The 15357-nt window shown below is 37.0% G+C and overlaps 1 protein-coding gene across 1 annotated transcript; it reads right to left on the bottom strand.

The window, feature by feature from the left end:
- Positions 1 to 312: 312 nt before the first annotated feature.
- Positions 313 to 1281, bottom strand: LOC112709360 (uncharacterized). The gene is made up of 2 exons (XM_025761249.1): positions 1190 to 1281; positions 313 to 1093 (listed from the first exon to the last, which is right to left on the bottom strand). The coding sequence occupies exons 1-2, from the start codon at positions 1279 to 1281 to the stop codon at positions 313 to 315; spliced, it is 873 nt and encodes a 290-aa protein (XP_025617034.1).
- Between the last annotated feature and the right edge of the window lie 14076 nt (positions 1282 to 15357).

The following is a 15357-nucleotide window of genomic DNA, read 5'->3' on the forward strand; positions in this document are numbered from 1 at the left end:
CTGCGTTTGACCTGACGAAAAACTCTGACGTGGCAAAGGTGGAGCTGACCTGTCTGTTACAAGATGGCATGTGGCTCTGAGCTTTTAGAAATTGGATATATTAGTCCCCAGGAAAGAAAATGACGCCGTTTCACCACCTTGCTCGAATAATCCACTCTCCTTGCCAGGGAAGGTGAAGCTGCCGATGCGGAGCTTTTGTCACCCCACCCATCGTTGCTCTTTAGAAACCACAGCTTCCCAGCCACAGGTGACACAACTAAAACAACATCATTGCTCTTCAAAGCGACGGCATCAGCGCTAATCAGATCGTCGTTATGCGGTGCCGTCTTCAGCATCCACCTTGAACATCTTTCCCGTATTCGATTGCACCACCAATAAGTAATCGTTGCTGACGTAAGCGATGCCATTGAGGCCGCATAAACTATACCATGCTTCACGGTCCACTGGGTGTTCTGTGAACCTACGAGAGTTAGATAAGATCGAAGCTTCTTCTTTGTCGTTGACTTTCCAGATGAAGTTTTCTGCGGAGTTAGTGACGTAAGCGTTTCCCTTGAAGTCCACCGTGACCTCTTTTGCGATTGCTTCGTCGGAGCCATCGGATTCACCGTTGCTGGCGGGGGAGAGGAGGGAAAGGAATAGGCGTTGGCCGGAGCGGAGGTCGTAGGCAGTGAGGGCGTTGAAGGGATGGAGAGGTTTGAGCGCGTTGAGTACACCGAGGACACGGTTGTTGCATGAATCGACAGCGGGCCCCAAAACAGTGACATTTTCTGGGAGAAAAGGATCGGAGATTAGAATTTCCACTACGCCAGCATCAGAGACGGTGGAGATTGTGCGGTGGCATAGAGAGCTGACCAAAAAGTGTTGTCCGCTGGAATCCCAAGCGAGGCCTTCGGGGAAGAGGTTGGGTGACCGGAATGTGATTACGTGGCTGTTTTTGGCGAGTGAAGTTGAGATCCCGACGGCGGAGAGAAGGAATAAAAGGATTGTTGTAGTGAGGCACCGGAGACGAGTGGGGACTTCAGAGACCCACGGCAGCCGTGGAGGGCTGCGAAGAGGGTTGAAAGGCGGTGAGTGTTTGAGGAGAGAAGCTGAGCTGGCAAGGAGAGTGGATTATTCTAGCAAGGTAGTGAAACGGCGTCCTTTTCTTCCCTGGGACTAATATGTCCAATTTCCAAAAGTTCAGAGCCACGTGTCATCCTGTAACGGACAAGTCAGATCCACCTTTGCCACGTCAGAATTTTCCATCAGGTCACACACAGTGAATTCAATGGAAGGGTTCATTTATCCACGTTTTACAGAGGTCAGAGACATGAATATATTTTTCATTCTTCGAGGACAAAAATGTCCGCAAAAAAAGGTCAGAGACCTATTTATCTTTTACTCCAATTTTTTTCTATTGTGTGACGCCATTAAAAACATATATAATTGAGGACATGACATTTAAAGTTACAAGTTGAAGGACATTGTCATAGAACTCCTGTAGCTGATTCTAGAATTAACAATCTAATATACATGAGGGTTGAGATAAGTTACATGAGAATAAAAAAAAGTTACATTCAAATGCAAAGACAAAAAATACAATAACAAGGATTCAGAGTAATAATAATTCAGAGTAACAAGACTTCAGAATAACAAGGTTCAGAATAATAAAAATCTGAAAAATATAATAGCAGAAATTCAAATACTAGAATTCCATATAAGAAAATAAGAGTACACCTCATATGACAAAGGAGAAGAAAGCTAAAAAAAAGGTAAAAAAGAAAAAGAAAAAAAATCTTACCAACATAGAAGACAAAACAAATATAAATATAAGAATGTCTCTTCTCCAAAAAGAAGCTCCTACTTATTAAGGAAGATAAAAAGTCTAATGGTGGTGGTGATAATAGTAGTGGTACTGGAGAAGATAATGCCCTAATAGAAAAAATGATGAATACTCTTTCCTCTTTTGTTTTTAGTGCTTCTCTTTCTCTTTTTAGCTCTCTCTAAACTCAAGCCAGGTACCTAAAATTTAAAACGAATTAAAATTAAAAGGTAAGAGTTTTTTTCCTTATATTTTCTTTTTTAATAATAATAATAATAATAATAATAATAATAATAATAATAATAACTCAAATCATATCATCTTTTTTTTAATTCAAAAATAATAATAATATGTATATAGATATATACAACTTTTAAAAATAAATAAATAAATACATACAAATATATTGTGAATCTATTTGTTTATTTTTTTATTTATTTTTCTATTAACATTTAAAATTTTTACAAAATAGCATTTTTTTATGAATACACAATAATATTCAAATCATATAAATATATTTGTATTTTAATATCATAATATATATAAATATGCATATAATTATAATAAAAAAATAAATAAAAGAGGAGAGATTTGATTATTTGGAGTAATATGTTAAAAACTTATTATTATTGTTATTATTTTATAATATATATATATATATATATAATAAATTTAATAGTTCTATAAAGTACAAAAAATTTAATGCAGTATAAAGGAACACTGGACTCAAAGACTATAATTGTATACTAAAAATATAAATTTTTTGTATATAAATAATTTTAAAATAATTTAAAAATATGATAAAAAAAAGTCAAGTTTTTTTTATAGGTGTTGAGTAAAAGGATGAAACGCAAAAAAACACATGAGGAGTTAAATTTTTTTCAGTAGAAACTAAATTGGTGGAAGTGGATTGATTGAATTTAGAGTGTAGAAAGTGTCATCTAGTTAAAAAGAAATCAAATTAGATGTCCCTTCACTAATATCATATATTCTGAAAACCTTTTTTACTCAGACAATTTTTTGCTACTATACCGACACCTAGGATAGAACTTTAACTTAATTTGTGGAATCAACTTTTTCTATTTTTAGTTAAAAAAAGACTCCAAATAATAGAAATGCTTAAAAATATTTTCCGTCAACTATCTTATTTAGTAACAAGCTTTGAGATAAAAAGAGTAGGTTAAACATCACATTATAATCATTGGACAATGTACTCCCTCCTCAAAATAGCTTTACAATATAAAAGGACTTCAACTCACTTTTCTTGGGAGAATTTTTTTTAAATTAAAAAGCTTATATCCATCTTTTTCTCTCTCTTTCTTTCAATTGTTCTTTATTTTATTCATCAACTTCATACATATATAAATTAGTATTTGGATGTTCTACTAAAATATCCGACATCAAAATTTGTCCACTCTAAAAAAATTTATTCATCTTCTTATAATATTAATAAAAATCTCAACACTTATTCTCCACCTCTATTTCTTATCATTAATTTTTGTGTTGTTTATTTATCATGAATAAAAATATATTTTTTATAAATTTATTTATCTTTAATCTCTCATTTTAATTTTTCTTCACTTAATCTATTTTTACAAAATTACACTCGAATCAGTTTTGCAAGGCAATCATGTTTCATCCTAATTTTCTGCGATCGATGAAGAAACATTAGGAAAAATGGTATTCTTAGATATGAAATAAATTTGACTATTCTCTATTCTAGTCCCTTATTAATCAAAATTTGTTTGTCCCTCTCTCACACACTAGATTTTATAAAGTTGATTAAAGCTTAACTAAAACTAAAAAAATCTCGTCATAATTTGATGAACTCCCTTTAAAAAGATGTTCAACTATTTCGCTCAAGGTATCCTAGAGGCATAATAACAATAATATTGGAGGACCCACGTCACATGGATTCACGTGCCATAGTTCCTAATCCTTGATTATTACTATTATTATTATTTAATTCCGATGGTGTTAGCAAGTTGGCTACAACATTCCAAAGGTGAAGTCACAATTTTATTGATGGGGCCCTCCTTTTAATCCAATAATTACTCTCACCCCCTCCATTAGAAAATCCTTTCCCAATTTAAAACAAATGAAGATTGTCCTTTTGCTTCTATTTGCCTTTCCATGTGTAAGCATAACACCATTTTCAATCTTTTGAGACTGTGGAGAAGGCAATCAATATAAGATTGCATTTAAAGAAATCCACTAAGTTGCATTAATGAAATGTCGACCACCCATAATGTTAAAAAACCTTTTTATATAAAAGTGAAGAGAGAATTGAATTTAGACTTGATGTATGGTGGTGGGGTAAATTAGAACATCACCTAAGGAAAAATCCCGGAAAATATTGGCTTTACTTTGAAGTTGTAGCCCTAGCTTTAGTTTTGATTCTGTTTATGGAACACACGTCATCTTCTATATATTCAGAGACAATGAAATGCAGTTTAACCTAATTATATTTTTCTAACAGCCAATTACACTTAAATAGGATCTACATATGTTACAATTGCTATAGTAGAAGATGTATTATTCGTTGAAGTTATACTATCGGCTTTATATTATTAGATAGAATTTTCAATCGCATCAACAATGTCATATCCATTGGGGTGCTTATAAATCAGCAAATGACTAGTTGTCGTATTCAAACATAAATATTTTAATTGCGAAAAGAAATAATGGGTGTCAACAAAATTAAAAGGAAACCCTTCAATTAACATGGCATGCACAACATAAATTAATCAACTTCACTAATAACATATTGCTGCTTCATTATGCTCAACACTTTTTCATATGGTGATTGACGACAATATGGACCGTTGGCTTCTCTTCTATGCTAATTAACAAAAAGCTAAAATCCAAGTTAAAATTTGATTCTGTTAGCTTCGCTTTCTTTTATCACTACAAAAAATAAGGAGTTTAGCCACAGAAAAAATCGTAGCTAAATTTTAAAATAACGATAGCAACAATATATTGGCTAGAGAAAAATATTTGTGGTTAATCGGAGAATTGCATTTTTAATTTGTCACAATTTTGGAGTTATTAGCCACGGCTTTAAACATCGTGAAGACCTTCGAAGAGCTACGATTTGTATATCATTACTCACGCGTAATATCATGGCCAAATAAGAATAATCAAATCAAAAAATATAATCACTACTAGAAAATTATTTATTACTGGTGCACGACATCTTAATCCCAATATCAAAATCAAAATTTCTTATGATCTCGTACCACTAACCAGCAAGTGCATTGGGTCGTCCAAGTAATACCTTACGTGAGTAAGGGTCGATCCCACGGAGATTATTGGTTTGAAACAAGCTATGTTTATTTTATTATTCTTAGTCAGGATTTCAATTAAAATTATCAGTTTGAATTATTAGAAAAATAAAAGAGCGTGAATTAATTACTTGTAATGCAGTAATGGAGAATATGTTGGAGTTTTGGAGATGCTTTGTCTTCTGAATTTCTGTAATGTAATATTCCATCCATGGAAAAGTGCAAAGTTCCCTCCATGGCAAGCTGTATATAGGGTGTCACCATTGTCAGTAGCTACCTCCCATCCTCTCAGTGAAAATGGTCCAAATGCTCTATCACAGCACGGCTAATCAGCTATTGGTTCTCGATCATGTTGGAATAGGATCCATTGATCCTTTTGCGTTTGTCATCACGCCCAGCAATCGCGAGTTTGAAGCTCATCACAGCCATTCAATCCTTGAATCCTACTCGGAATACCATAGACAAGGTTTAGACTTTTCGGATCCTCAAGAGTGGCTGCCATCAATTCTAGCTTATACCACGAAGATTCTGATTAAGGAATCTAAGAGAAGCTCATTCAATCTGATGTAGAATGGAGGTGGTTGTCAGGCACACGTTCATGGATTGAGGAAGGTGATGAGTGTCACGGATCATCACCTTCTTCATAGTTAAGCGCGAATGAACATCTTAGATATGAACACACACGTTTGAATGGAGAAATAGAAACAATTGCATTAATTCATCGAGACGCTGCAGAGCTCCTCACCCCCAACAATGGAGTTTAGAGACTCATGCCGTCAAAGAGTATGTAATTCAGATCTGAAAAGGTCATTATATGCAAAGTAAATCTCTAAAAGTTGTTTAAATAGTAAACTAGTAACCTAGGTTTACAGAAAATGAGTAAACTATGATAGATAGTGCAGAAATCCACTTCTGGGGCCCACTTGGTGTGTGCTGGGGCTGAGACTTAAGCTTCTCATGTGCCTGGGGCTGTTTTGGGCGTTCAACGCCAGGTTGTAACCTGTTTCTGGCGTTGAACTCCAGCTTGTAACCTGTTTCTGGCGCTGGACGCCAGACAGCAGCATGATACTGGCGTTGAATGCCAGTTTACGTCGTCTATCTTTGTGCAAAGTATGAACTATTATATATTGCTGGAAAGCCCTGAATGTCTAATTTCCAACGCCGTTGAGAGCGCGCCAATTGGACTCTTGTAGCTCCAGAAAATCCATTTCGAGTGCAGGGAGGTCAGAATCCAACAGCATCAGCAGTCCTTTTTCAGCCTAACTCAGATTTTTACTCAGCTCCCTCAATTTCAGCCAGAAAATACTTGAAATCACAGAAAAATACACAAACTCAAAGTAAAGTCAAGAAATATGATTTTTGCCTAAAAACTAATAATATTCTACTAAAAACTAATTAAAAGATACTAAAATCTACATGAAATTACTCCCAAAAAGCGTATAAAATATCCGCTCATCACAACACCAAACTTAAACTGTTGCTTGTCCTCAAGCAACTAGATAAATAAAATAGGATTAAAAGAAATTAAGAAGTAATAATATTTCAGAGTTTTTAAGTGGAGCTCAGATTTTTATTAGATGAGCGGGGCTTGTAGCTTTTTATTTCTGAACAGTTTTGGCATCTCCCTTTATCCTTTGAAATTCAGAATGATTGGCATCCATAGGAACTCAGAATTCAGATAGTATTATTGATTCTCCTAGTGTAGTATGTTGATTCTTGAACACAGTTACTTTATGAGTCTTGGCCGTGGCCCTAAGCACTTTGTTTTCCAGTATTACCACCGGATACATAAATGCCACAGACACATGACTAGGTGAACCTTTTTTAGATTGTGACTCAGCTTTGCTAAAGTCCGCAGTTAGAGGTGTCTAGAGCTCTTAAGCACACTCTTTTTGCTTTGGATCACGACTTTAACCACTCAATCTCAAGTTTTTCACTTGGACCTGCATGCCACAAGCATATGATTAGGGACAGCTTGATTTAGCCGCTTAGGCCTGAAACTATTTCCTTGGGCCCTCCTATCCACTGATGCTCAAAGCCTTGGATCCTTTTCACCCTTGCCTTTTGGTTTTAAGGGCTGTTGGCTTTTATTCCTTTTCCTGATCCAATGATTTCTTGTAAAAAAAATTTTTTTCACTGCTTTTTCTTGCTTCAAGAATCAAATTCATGATTTTTCAGATCATCAATAATATTTTTTGTGTTCCTCATTCTTTCAGGAGCCAATATTCATAAAATTCAAGATAAAAATTATGCACTGTTCAAGCATTCATTCAGAGAACAAAAAGTATTGCCACCACATATAGTTAATTATAATTTTTATTATTAAGAACTCAAAAAAATAAATTACTTCTTTATTCTAATTATCTACTATTTTATTCATGTCTAATGATGATGAGAAAAATAAATTATAACTTAATTGGAAATAAAACCAGAATAGATATACTAATTACTACTACTACTACTACTATATATATCTCCTAAGGTAAATTTCTATAATAACACTATCACAGAGTTAAAACTAAAATTAGAACTCAACAACCTGTGTTTTGAGAAGTAGATGTTCCTCTGATTTGTGGGGTACTTGGTCCTTCAAGGATTAATTTCTGGCGCTTCAGCTCCCTTAAATCACGTCCTTGCTCTTCTTGTTCCTTAAGCAGTTTGCAAAGTATGCTACTTTGATTGTTCTGTTCTTCCTTTATTTGGTTCATAGCTTCTTGCAATTTGGAGATAGATGCCTCAAGATGTTCCCAATATTTGAATTGAGGAAGTTCTGGGAGGACTTCCTGTGCTCTCCTCTTGATTAGATCATCCTACAGCTGTTGTCTGTCCATTGATATTCTAGTGATTGGCCTCTCAACTGAGATATACTCTGTTATTCGCATCTTCACTCCGGCATCTCTGCAGAGCATAGAAATTAAGCTTGGATAGGCCAATCTGGCATCCTTGGAATTCCTGTTTGCTATTTTGTATAGTTCACACGAGATCAGTTGATGGACTTCTTCTTATTTTCCCAACATGATGCAGTAAATCATCACTGCTCTTTTAATAGTAACTTCAGAACGGTTGCTGGTGGGCAATATAAAACGCCCAATGAAATCCAGCCAGCCTCTGGCTGTTGGTTTGAGATCTTCTCTTTTGAGTTGATTTGGGATGCCAGTTGTGCTGGTGGTCCACCTGGCTTCAGGGATGCATATATCCTCTAGAATCTTGTCCAAGCCTTTATTTACCCTCATCATTCTCCTATTAAAGGAGTCTGGGTCATCTTTTAGTTGAGGAAGCTTAAAGATCTCCCTGATTTTGTCAGGATGGGTATGAACAATCTTTCCTCTGACTAATTGTTGCTTCTCCTGGGCGTTCAACGCCCAGCTGTTGCTTCTTTTTGGCGTTGAACGCCAGGAAGTCCTTTGTCACTGGGCGTTTTTCTGAACGCCCAGGACACTGTCAATCTGGCGTTAAACGCCCAGAAGGTGCTTCTTTCTGGCGTTCAACGCCCAGAAGATGCTCCTTTCTAGCGTTTAACGCCCAGATGGCTACCCTTACTGGCGTTGAACGCCCAGTGGGTGCTTCTTTTGGGCGTTCAACGCCCAAAACGTTTCTTACTGGCTTTTTCACGCCAGTGAGCTTCCAAATTTCCCTGTAACTCTGTGAATTCAATCAATTGCTATTTTACCTTTTGAAGATACTTTGACATATACCTGTAAAAATCAATTAATTAGAAAAAACAAATAAAATTAAATTTTGTGAATGGCTGGGTTGCCTCCCAGCAAGCGCTTCTTTAATGTCGTTAGCTGGACTATTACTGAGCTTTTAATCAAGTCTCAGTTTTGAGCATTCTTGCTCAAAATTGCTTTCAAGATAATGTTTAACTCTCTATCCATTAACAATGAACTTTTTGTTAGATTCATTATCCTGAAGCTCTACGTTTCCATATGGTGATACACTTGTAATCACATATGGACCTCTCCACCGGGATTTTAATTTCCCGGGGAATAATTTGAGCCTAGAATTAAATAGCAGAACTTTCTGCCCCGGCTCAAAGACTCTGGATGACAATTTTTTATCATGCCATCTTTTCGCTTTCTCTTTGTAAATTTTTGCATTCTCGAAAGCATTGAGTCTAAATTCCTCTAGCTCATTTAACTGGAGCAATCATTTTTCTCCAGCTAACTTGGCATCAAGGTTTAGGAATCTGGTTGCCCAGTAGGCCTTGTGTTCCAGTTCCACTGGCAAGTGAGATGCCTTTCCATACACAAGCTAGTATAGAAAGGTCCCTATAGGGGTCTTGAATGCTGTTCTGTATGCCCACAGAGCATCATCCAAGCTTCTTGCCCAATCCCTTCTACGGTTAATTACAGTCCGTTCAAGGATTCTTTTGAGTTCTCTATTTGAGACTTCAGCTTGCCTATTAGTCTGTGGGTGATATGGAGTAGCTACCCTGTGGCTAACTCCATAACGAACCAAAGCAGAGTAAAGCTGTTTATTGCAGAAATGAGTGCCCCCATCACTGATTAATACTCTAGGGGTACCAAATCTGCTGAAGATGTGTTTCTGGAGGAATTTTAACACTGTTTTAGTGTCATTAGTGGGTGTTGCAATAGCCTCCACCCATTTGGATACATAATCCACTGCCACCAGAATATAAGTGTTTGAGTATAATGGTGGGAAAGGTCCCATGAAGTCAAACAACTCAATCTCCAAGATCCCTTGTTGAGGCATGGCATAACTCTGAGGCAGATTGCCAGATCTTTGGCAACTGTCACAATTAAGTACAAACACTCGGGAATCTTTATAGAGAGTAGGCCAGTAGAAGCCACATTGGAAGACTCTTGTGGCTGTTCGCTCACTTCCAAAATGTCCTCCATACTGTGATCCATGGTAGTTCCATAGGATCTTCTGTGCTTCTTCTTTAGGCACACATCTACAGATTACTCCGTCTGCATATCTCTTGAAGAGATATGGTTCATCCCAAAGATAGTACTTTGCATCCGTGATCAATTTCTTTGATTGCTGCCTACTGTACTCTTTGGGTATGAATCTCACTGCCTTGTAGTTTGCAATGTCTGCAAACCATGGAACTTCCTGGATAGCAAAGAGTTGCTCATCCGGAAAGGTTTCAGAGATCTCAGTGAGAGGGAGGGACGCCCCTTCTACTGGTTCTATTCGGGACAGGTGATCTGCTACTTGGTTTTCTGTCCCTTTTCTGTCTCTTATTTCTATATCAAACTCTTGCAGAAGCAACACCCATATGATAAGTCTGGGTAGATATTTAAGAGTAGCATGATCAGTGTACACAATCACTTTTGATCCTACTAAATAGGATTTGAACTTGTCAATGGCGTAAACCACTGCAAGTAGCTCTTTTTCTGTAGTTGTGTAATTCTTCTGTGCGTCATTTAAAACACAACTGGCATAGTAAATGACGTACAGAAGCTTGTCATGCCTCTGTCCCAACACTGCACCAATGACATGGTCACTGGCATCACACATTATTTCGAATGGTAATGTCCAGTCTGGTGGAGAGATGACTGGTGCTGTGACCAGCTTAGCTTTCAGAGTCTCAAACGCCTGCAAACACTCCTTATCAAAGATAAATGGTGTGTCAGCAGCTAGCAGATTACTTAGAGGTTTGGCAATTTTTGAAAAATCCTTTATAAACCTCCTATACAATCCTGCATGTCCTAGAAAGCTTCTGATTGCCTTAACATTGGCTGGTGGTGGTAATTTTTCAATTACCTCTACCTTAGCTTGATCCACCTCTATTCCCCTGTTCGAGATTTTGTGCCCAAGGACAATTCCTTTGGTTACCATAAAGTGACATTTCTCCCAGTTTAAAACTAGGTTGGTCTCTTGGCATCTCTTTAGAACAAGTGCTAGATGGTCAAGACAGGAGCTGAATGAGTCTCCAAATACTGAAAAGTCATCCATGAAGACTTCCAGAAAATTTTCCACCATATCAGAGAAAATTGAGAGCATGCACCTTTGAAAGGTTGCAGGTGCATTGCACAAGCCAAATGGCATCCTTCTGTATGCAAATACTCCGGATGGACATGTGAATGCCATTTTCCCTTGATCTTTTGGATCTACTGCAATTTGATTATAACCTGAATATCCATCCAGGAAGCAGTAGTATTCATGACCTACTAGTCTTTCTAGCATCTGGTCTATGAATGGTAAAGGAAAATAATCCTTTCTGGTAGCTGTATTGAGTCTTCTATAATCAATACACATCGCCACCATGTAACTATTCTTGTAGGAACCAGTTCATTTTTTTCATTGTGAACCACTGTCATGCCACCTTTCTTAGGGACAACCTAGACAGGGCTTACCCAGGGGCTATCAGAAATAGGATAAATAATCCCAGCCTCTAGTAACTTAGTGACCTCTTTCTGCACCACCTCCTTCATGGCTGGATTCAGCCGCCTTTGTGGTTGAACCACTGGCTTGGCGTCACCTTCCAGTAAGATCTTGTGCATGCATCTGGCTGGGCTAATGCCCTTGAGATCACTGATGGACCACCCAAGAGCTGTCTTGTGTGTCCTTAGCACTTGAATTAGTGCTTCCTCTTCCTGTGGCTCTAAGGTAGAGCTTATGATTACAGGAAAGGTATCACCTTCTCCTAGGAATGCATATTTTAGGGATGGTGGTAATGGTTTGAGCTCGGGTTTAGGAGGTTTCTCCTCTTTCTGAGGGATTTTCATAGGTTCTACTATTCTCTCTGATTCCTCCAGATCAGGCTGAACATCTTTAAAGATGTCCTCTAGCTCTGATTCAAGACTCTCAGCCATATTGACCTCTCTTACCAGAGAGTCAATAATATCAACACTCATGCAGTCATTTGGGGTATCTGGATGTTGCATGGCTTTGACAACATTCAACTTGAACTCCTCCTCATTGACTCTCAGGGTTACTTCCCCTTTTTGGACGTCAATGAGGGTTCGGCCAGTTGCTAGGAAAGGTCTTCCTAGAATGAGAGTTGCACTCTTGTGCTCCTCCATTTCCAGCACCACAAAGTCAGTAGGAAAGGCAAATGGCCCAACCTTGACAATCATGTCTTCAATCACGCCTGATAGGTATTTAATGGAGCCATCAGCAAGTTGAAGACATATCCGGGTTGGTTTGACTTCTTCAGTCAAACCAAGCTTTGTGATAATAAATGCAGGTATTAGGTTGATACTTGCCCCAAGATCACATAGAGCTTGCTTGGTACAATTACCCTCTGATGTGCATGGTATCATAAAGCTCCCGGGATCTTTAAGCTTCTCAGGTAAGCTTTTCAGAATGACTGCACTGCATTCTTCAGTGAGGTAAACTTTTTCAGTTTCCCTCCAATCCTTCTTATGACTTAAGATTTCTTTCATGAACTTAGCATAAGAGGGTATTTGCTCAAGTGCTTCTACAAACGGAATCTTTATTTCAAGAGTCCTGAGATAGTCTGCAAAGCGGGCAAATTGCTTATCCTGTTCCGCTTGGCGGAGTTTTTGAGGATAAGGCATTTTGGCTTTGTATTCCTCAACCTTAGTTGCTGCAGGTTTATTACCTACAGAAGTGGGTTGGGACGCCTTTTTAGAAGGGTTGTTATCAGCACTTGTATGTGACTGATCCCTCACTGGCGTTTGAGTGCCAGGGGTGGAAGCTGGAGTGGCGTTAGACGCCAACTCCTTATCTATTACTGGCGTCTGAACGCCAGAACTGTGCTTCCTTTGGGCGTTCAACGCCGGATTCATGCTTGTTTCTGGCGTTGAACGCCAGGAATGAGCATGGTCTGGGCGTTCAGCGCCAGCATTATTCCTCTTTGGGCTCTGATTGTCCTCAGAGGGATTTTGAGTAGCCATTTGTTCATTTCTTGGCTTCCTGCTGCTTTAAAGTGAGGTATTTAATGTTTTCCCACTCCTTAATTGAACTGCTTGGCATTCTTCTGTTATTTGTTTTGACAGTTGCTTTTCTGTTTGCTTTAACTGTACTTCCATATTCCTGTTAGCCATTCTTGTTTCTTGTAGTATTTCCTTGAATTCGGCTAGCTGCTGAGTTAGAAAATCCAGCTGCTGATTGAATTCATTAGCTTGATCTACAGGACTGAGTTCAGCAGTTACTGTTTTAGCTTCTTCTTTCATGGAAGATTCACTGTTTAGGTACAGATGCTGATTTCTGGCAACTGTATCAATAAGCTCTTGAGCTTTTTCAATTGTTTTTCTCTTGTGTATAGATCCACCAGCTGAGTGATCTAGAGAAATCTGAGCTTTTTCTGTAAGCCCATAGTAGAAGATGTCTAATTGCACCCACTCTGAAAACATTTCAGATGGGCATTTTCTTAGCATCTCTCTGTATCTCTCCCAAGCATCATAAAGAGACTCATTATCTCCTTGTTTGAAGCCTTGGATGCTCAGCCTTAGCTGTGTCATCCGTTTTGGAGAAAAATAGTGATTCAGGAATTTTTCTGACAGCTGTTTCCATGTCCTTATGCTGTTCTTAGGTTGGTTATTTAACCACCTCTTAGCTTGATCTTTTACAGCAAATGGAAATAGTAATAATCTGTAGACATCCTGATCCACTTCTTTATCATGTACTGTGTCAGCTATTTGTAAAAATTGTGCCAGAAACTCTGTAGGTTCTTCATGTGGAAGACCGGAATACTGGCAGTTTTGCTGCACCATGATAATGAGCTGAGGATTCAACTCAAAGCTACTAACTCCAATGGAGGGTATACAGATACTACTCCCATATGAAGCAGTAGTGGGGTTAGCATATGACCCCAGAGTCCTCCTAGATTGTTCATTTCCACTTAATTCCATGATGGAGCAAGGGAGATGATATGTATGTTGATATTATTTATTTTATAAAAATTTATTTTAGAAAATAAAATAAAAACAAAATAAATAAAAACAAAATAAAATAAAAAGGAAATTGAAAATGTTTTGTGAAGATTTTCGAAAAAAAATTGAGGAAAAAGAGAAAGTGGTTAGGATATTTTTGAAAAAGATAATAAAATAGATATATTAAAAATATTTTTTTAAAACTTAAAAAGATAAGAATTGAAAAATTTTGAAATTGAAATCTGAATTTTTATATAAAAATTTTGAAAAAAAATAGTTTAAAAATAGTTAGAAAAGATATTTTTTTGAATTTTGAATTTTATGATGAAAGAGAAAAAACACACAAAAGACACAAGACTTAAAATTGTTAGATCTAATGCTCCTTATTTTCGAAAATTTTGGAGGGAAAACACTAAGGAACACCAAACTTAAAAATTTTAAGATCAAAACACAAGAAAGACTCAAGAACACCTTGAAGATTCACAAGAACACCAAGAACAAAAGAAAGAACACCAAACTTAAAATTTTTAGAAAACCAAGATAAATTTTCGAAAATTAAAGAAAGATCAACAAGAAAACACCAAACTTAAAGTTTGGCACAAGATTAAATCAAGATTTAAAAAAAGATTTTAAAAAGAAGATGCCCAATTGCCAAGAACATAGACCAACGCTCTAGCCAATTGGGAGTAAATGTAACACTTGTTCTAAACAGGTATATTCCTTTTGGAAGATTAATGCTTTAAAAAGAACACAAGTGAAACAAGAAAAGACACAGAACAAGAAAAATAAACAAGAACAACTTGAAAATCAAGGAAGAACAAGGAACACTAAACTCACGAAAAAAAATTAAAAAAATTGATAAAGAAAAATAATATTTTTGAAAAATTTTTGAAAAGGGAATAAAGGACTCAGAATTCAATGACTCTATAACAACAAAAATAAATTATTCCTAATCTAAGCAATAAAATAAACCTTTAGTTGTTCAAACTTGAATAATCCCCGACAATGGTGCCAAAAACTTGGTGCACGAAATCTTAATCCCAATATCAAAATCAAAATTTCTTATGATCTCGTACCACTAACCAGCAAGTGCACTGGATCGTCCAAGTAATGCCTTACGTGAGTAAGGGTCGATCCCACGGAGATTATTGGTTTGAAGCAAGCTATGTTTATTTTATTATTCTTAGTCAGGATTTCAATTAAAATTATCAGTTTGAATTATTAGAAAAATAAAAGAGCGTGAATTAATTACTTGTAATGCAGTAATGGAGAATATGTTGGAGTTTTGGAGATGCTTTGTCTTCTGAATTTCTGTAATGTAATATTCCATCCATTGAAAAGTGCAAAGTTCCCTCCATGGCAAGCTGTATGTAGGGTGTCACCATTGTCAGTGGCTACCTCCCATCCTCTCAGTGAAAATGGTCCAAATGCTCTGTCACAGCACGGCTAATCAGCTGTTGGT

This window comes from Arachis hypogaea, chromosome 9 (genome assembly GCF_003086295.3).
Source record: "Arachis hypogaea cultivar Tifrunner chromosome 9, arahy.Tifrunner.gnm2.J5K5, whole genome shotgun sequence".
Lineage (NCBI taxonomy): Eukaryota > Viridiplantae > Streptophyta > Magnoliopsida > Fabales > Fabaceae > Arachis > Arachis hypogaea.

Bases quoted from the DNA above. Each gene is read 5' to 3' on its own strand.
- LOC112709360 (XM_025761249.1), bottom strand. From the start codon at position 1,281: ATGAACCCTTCCATTGAATTCACTGTGTGTGACCTGATGGAAAATTCT. The intron at 1,094-1,189 runs GTGGCTCTGAAC...TCTCCTTGCCAG, and splicing joins TGTCCGTTACAGGATGACAC to CTCAGCTTCTCTCCTCAAAC.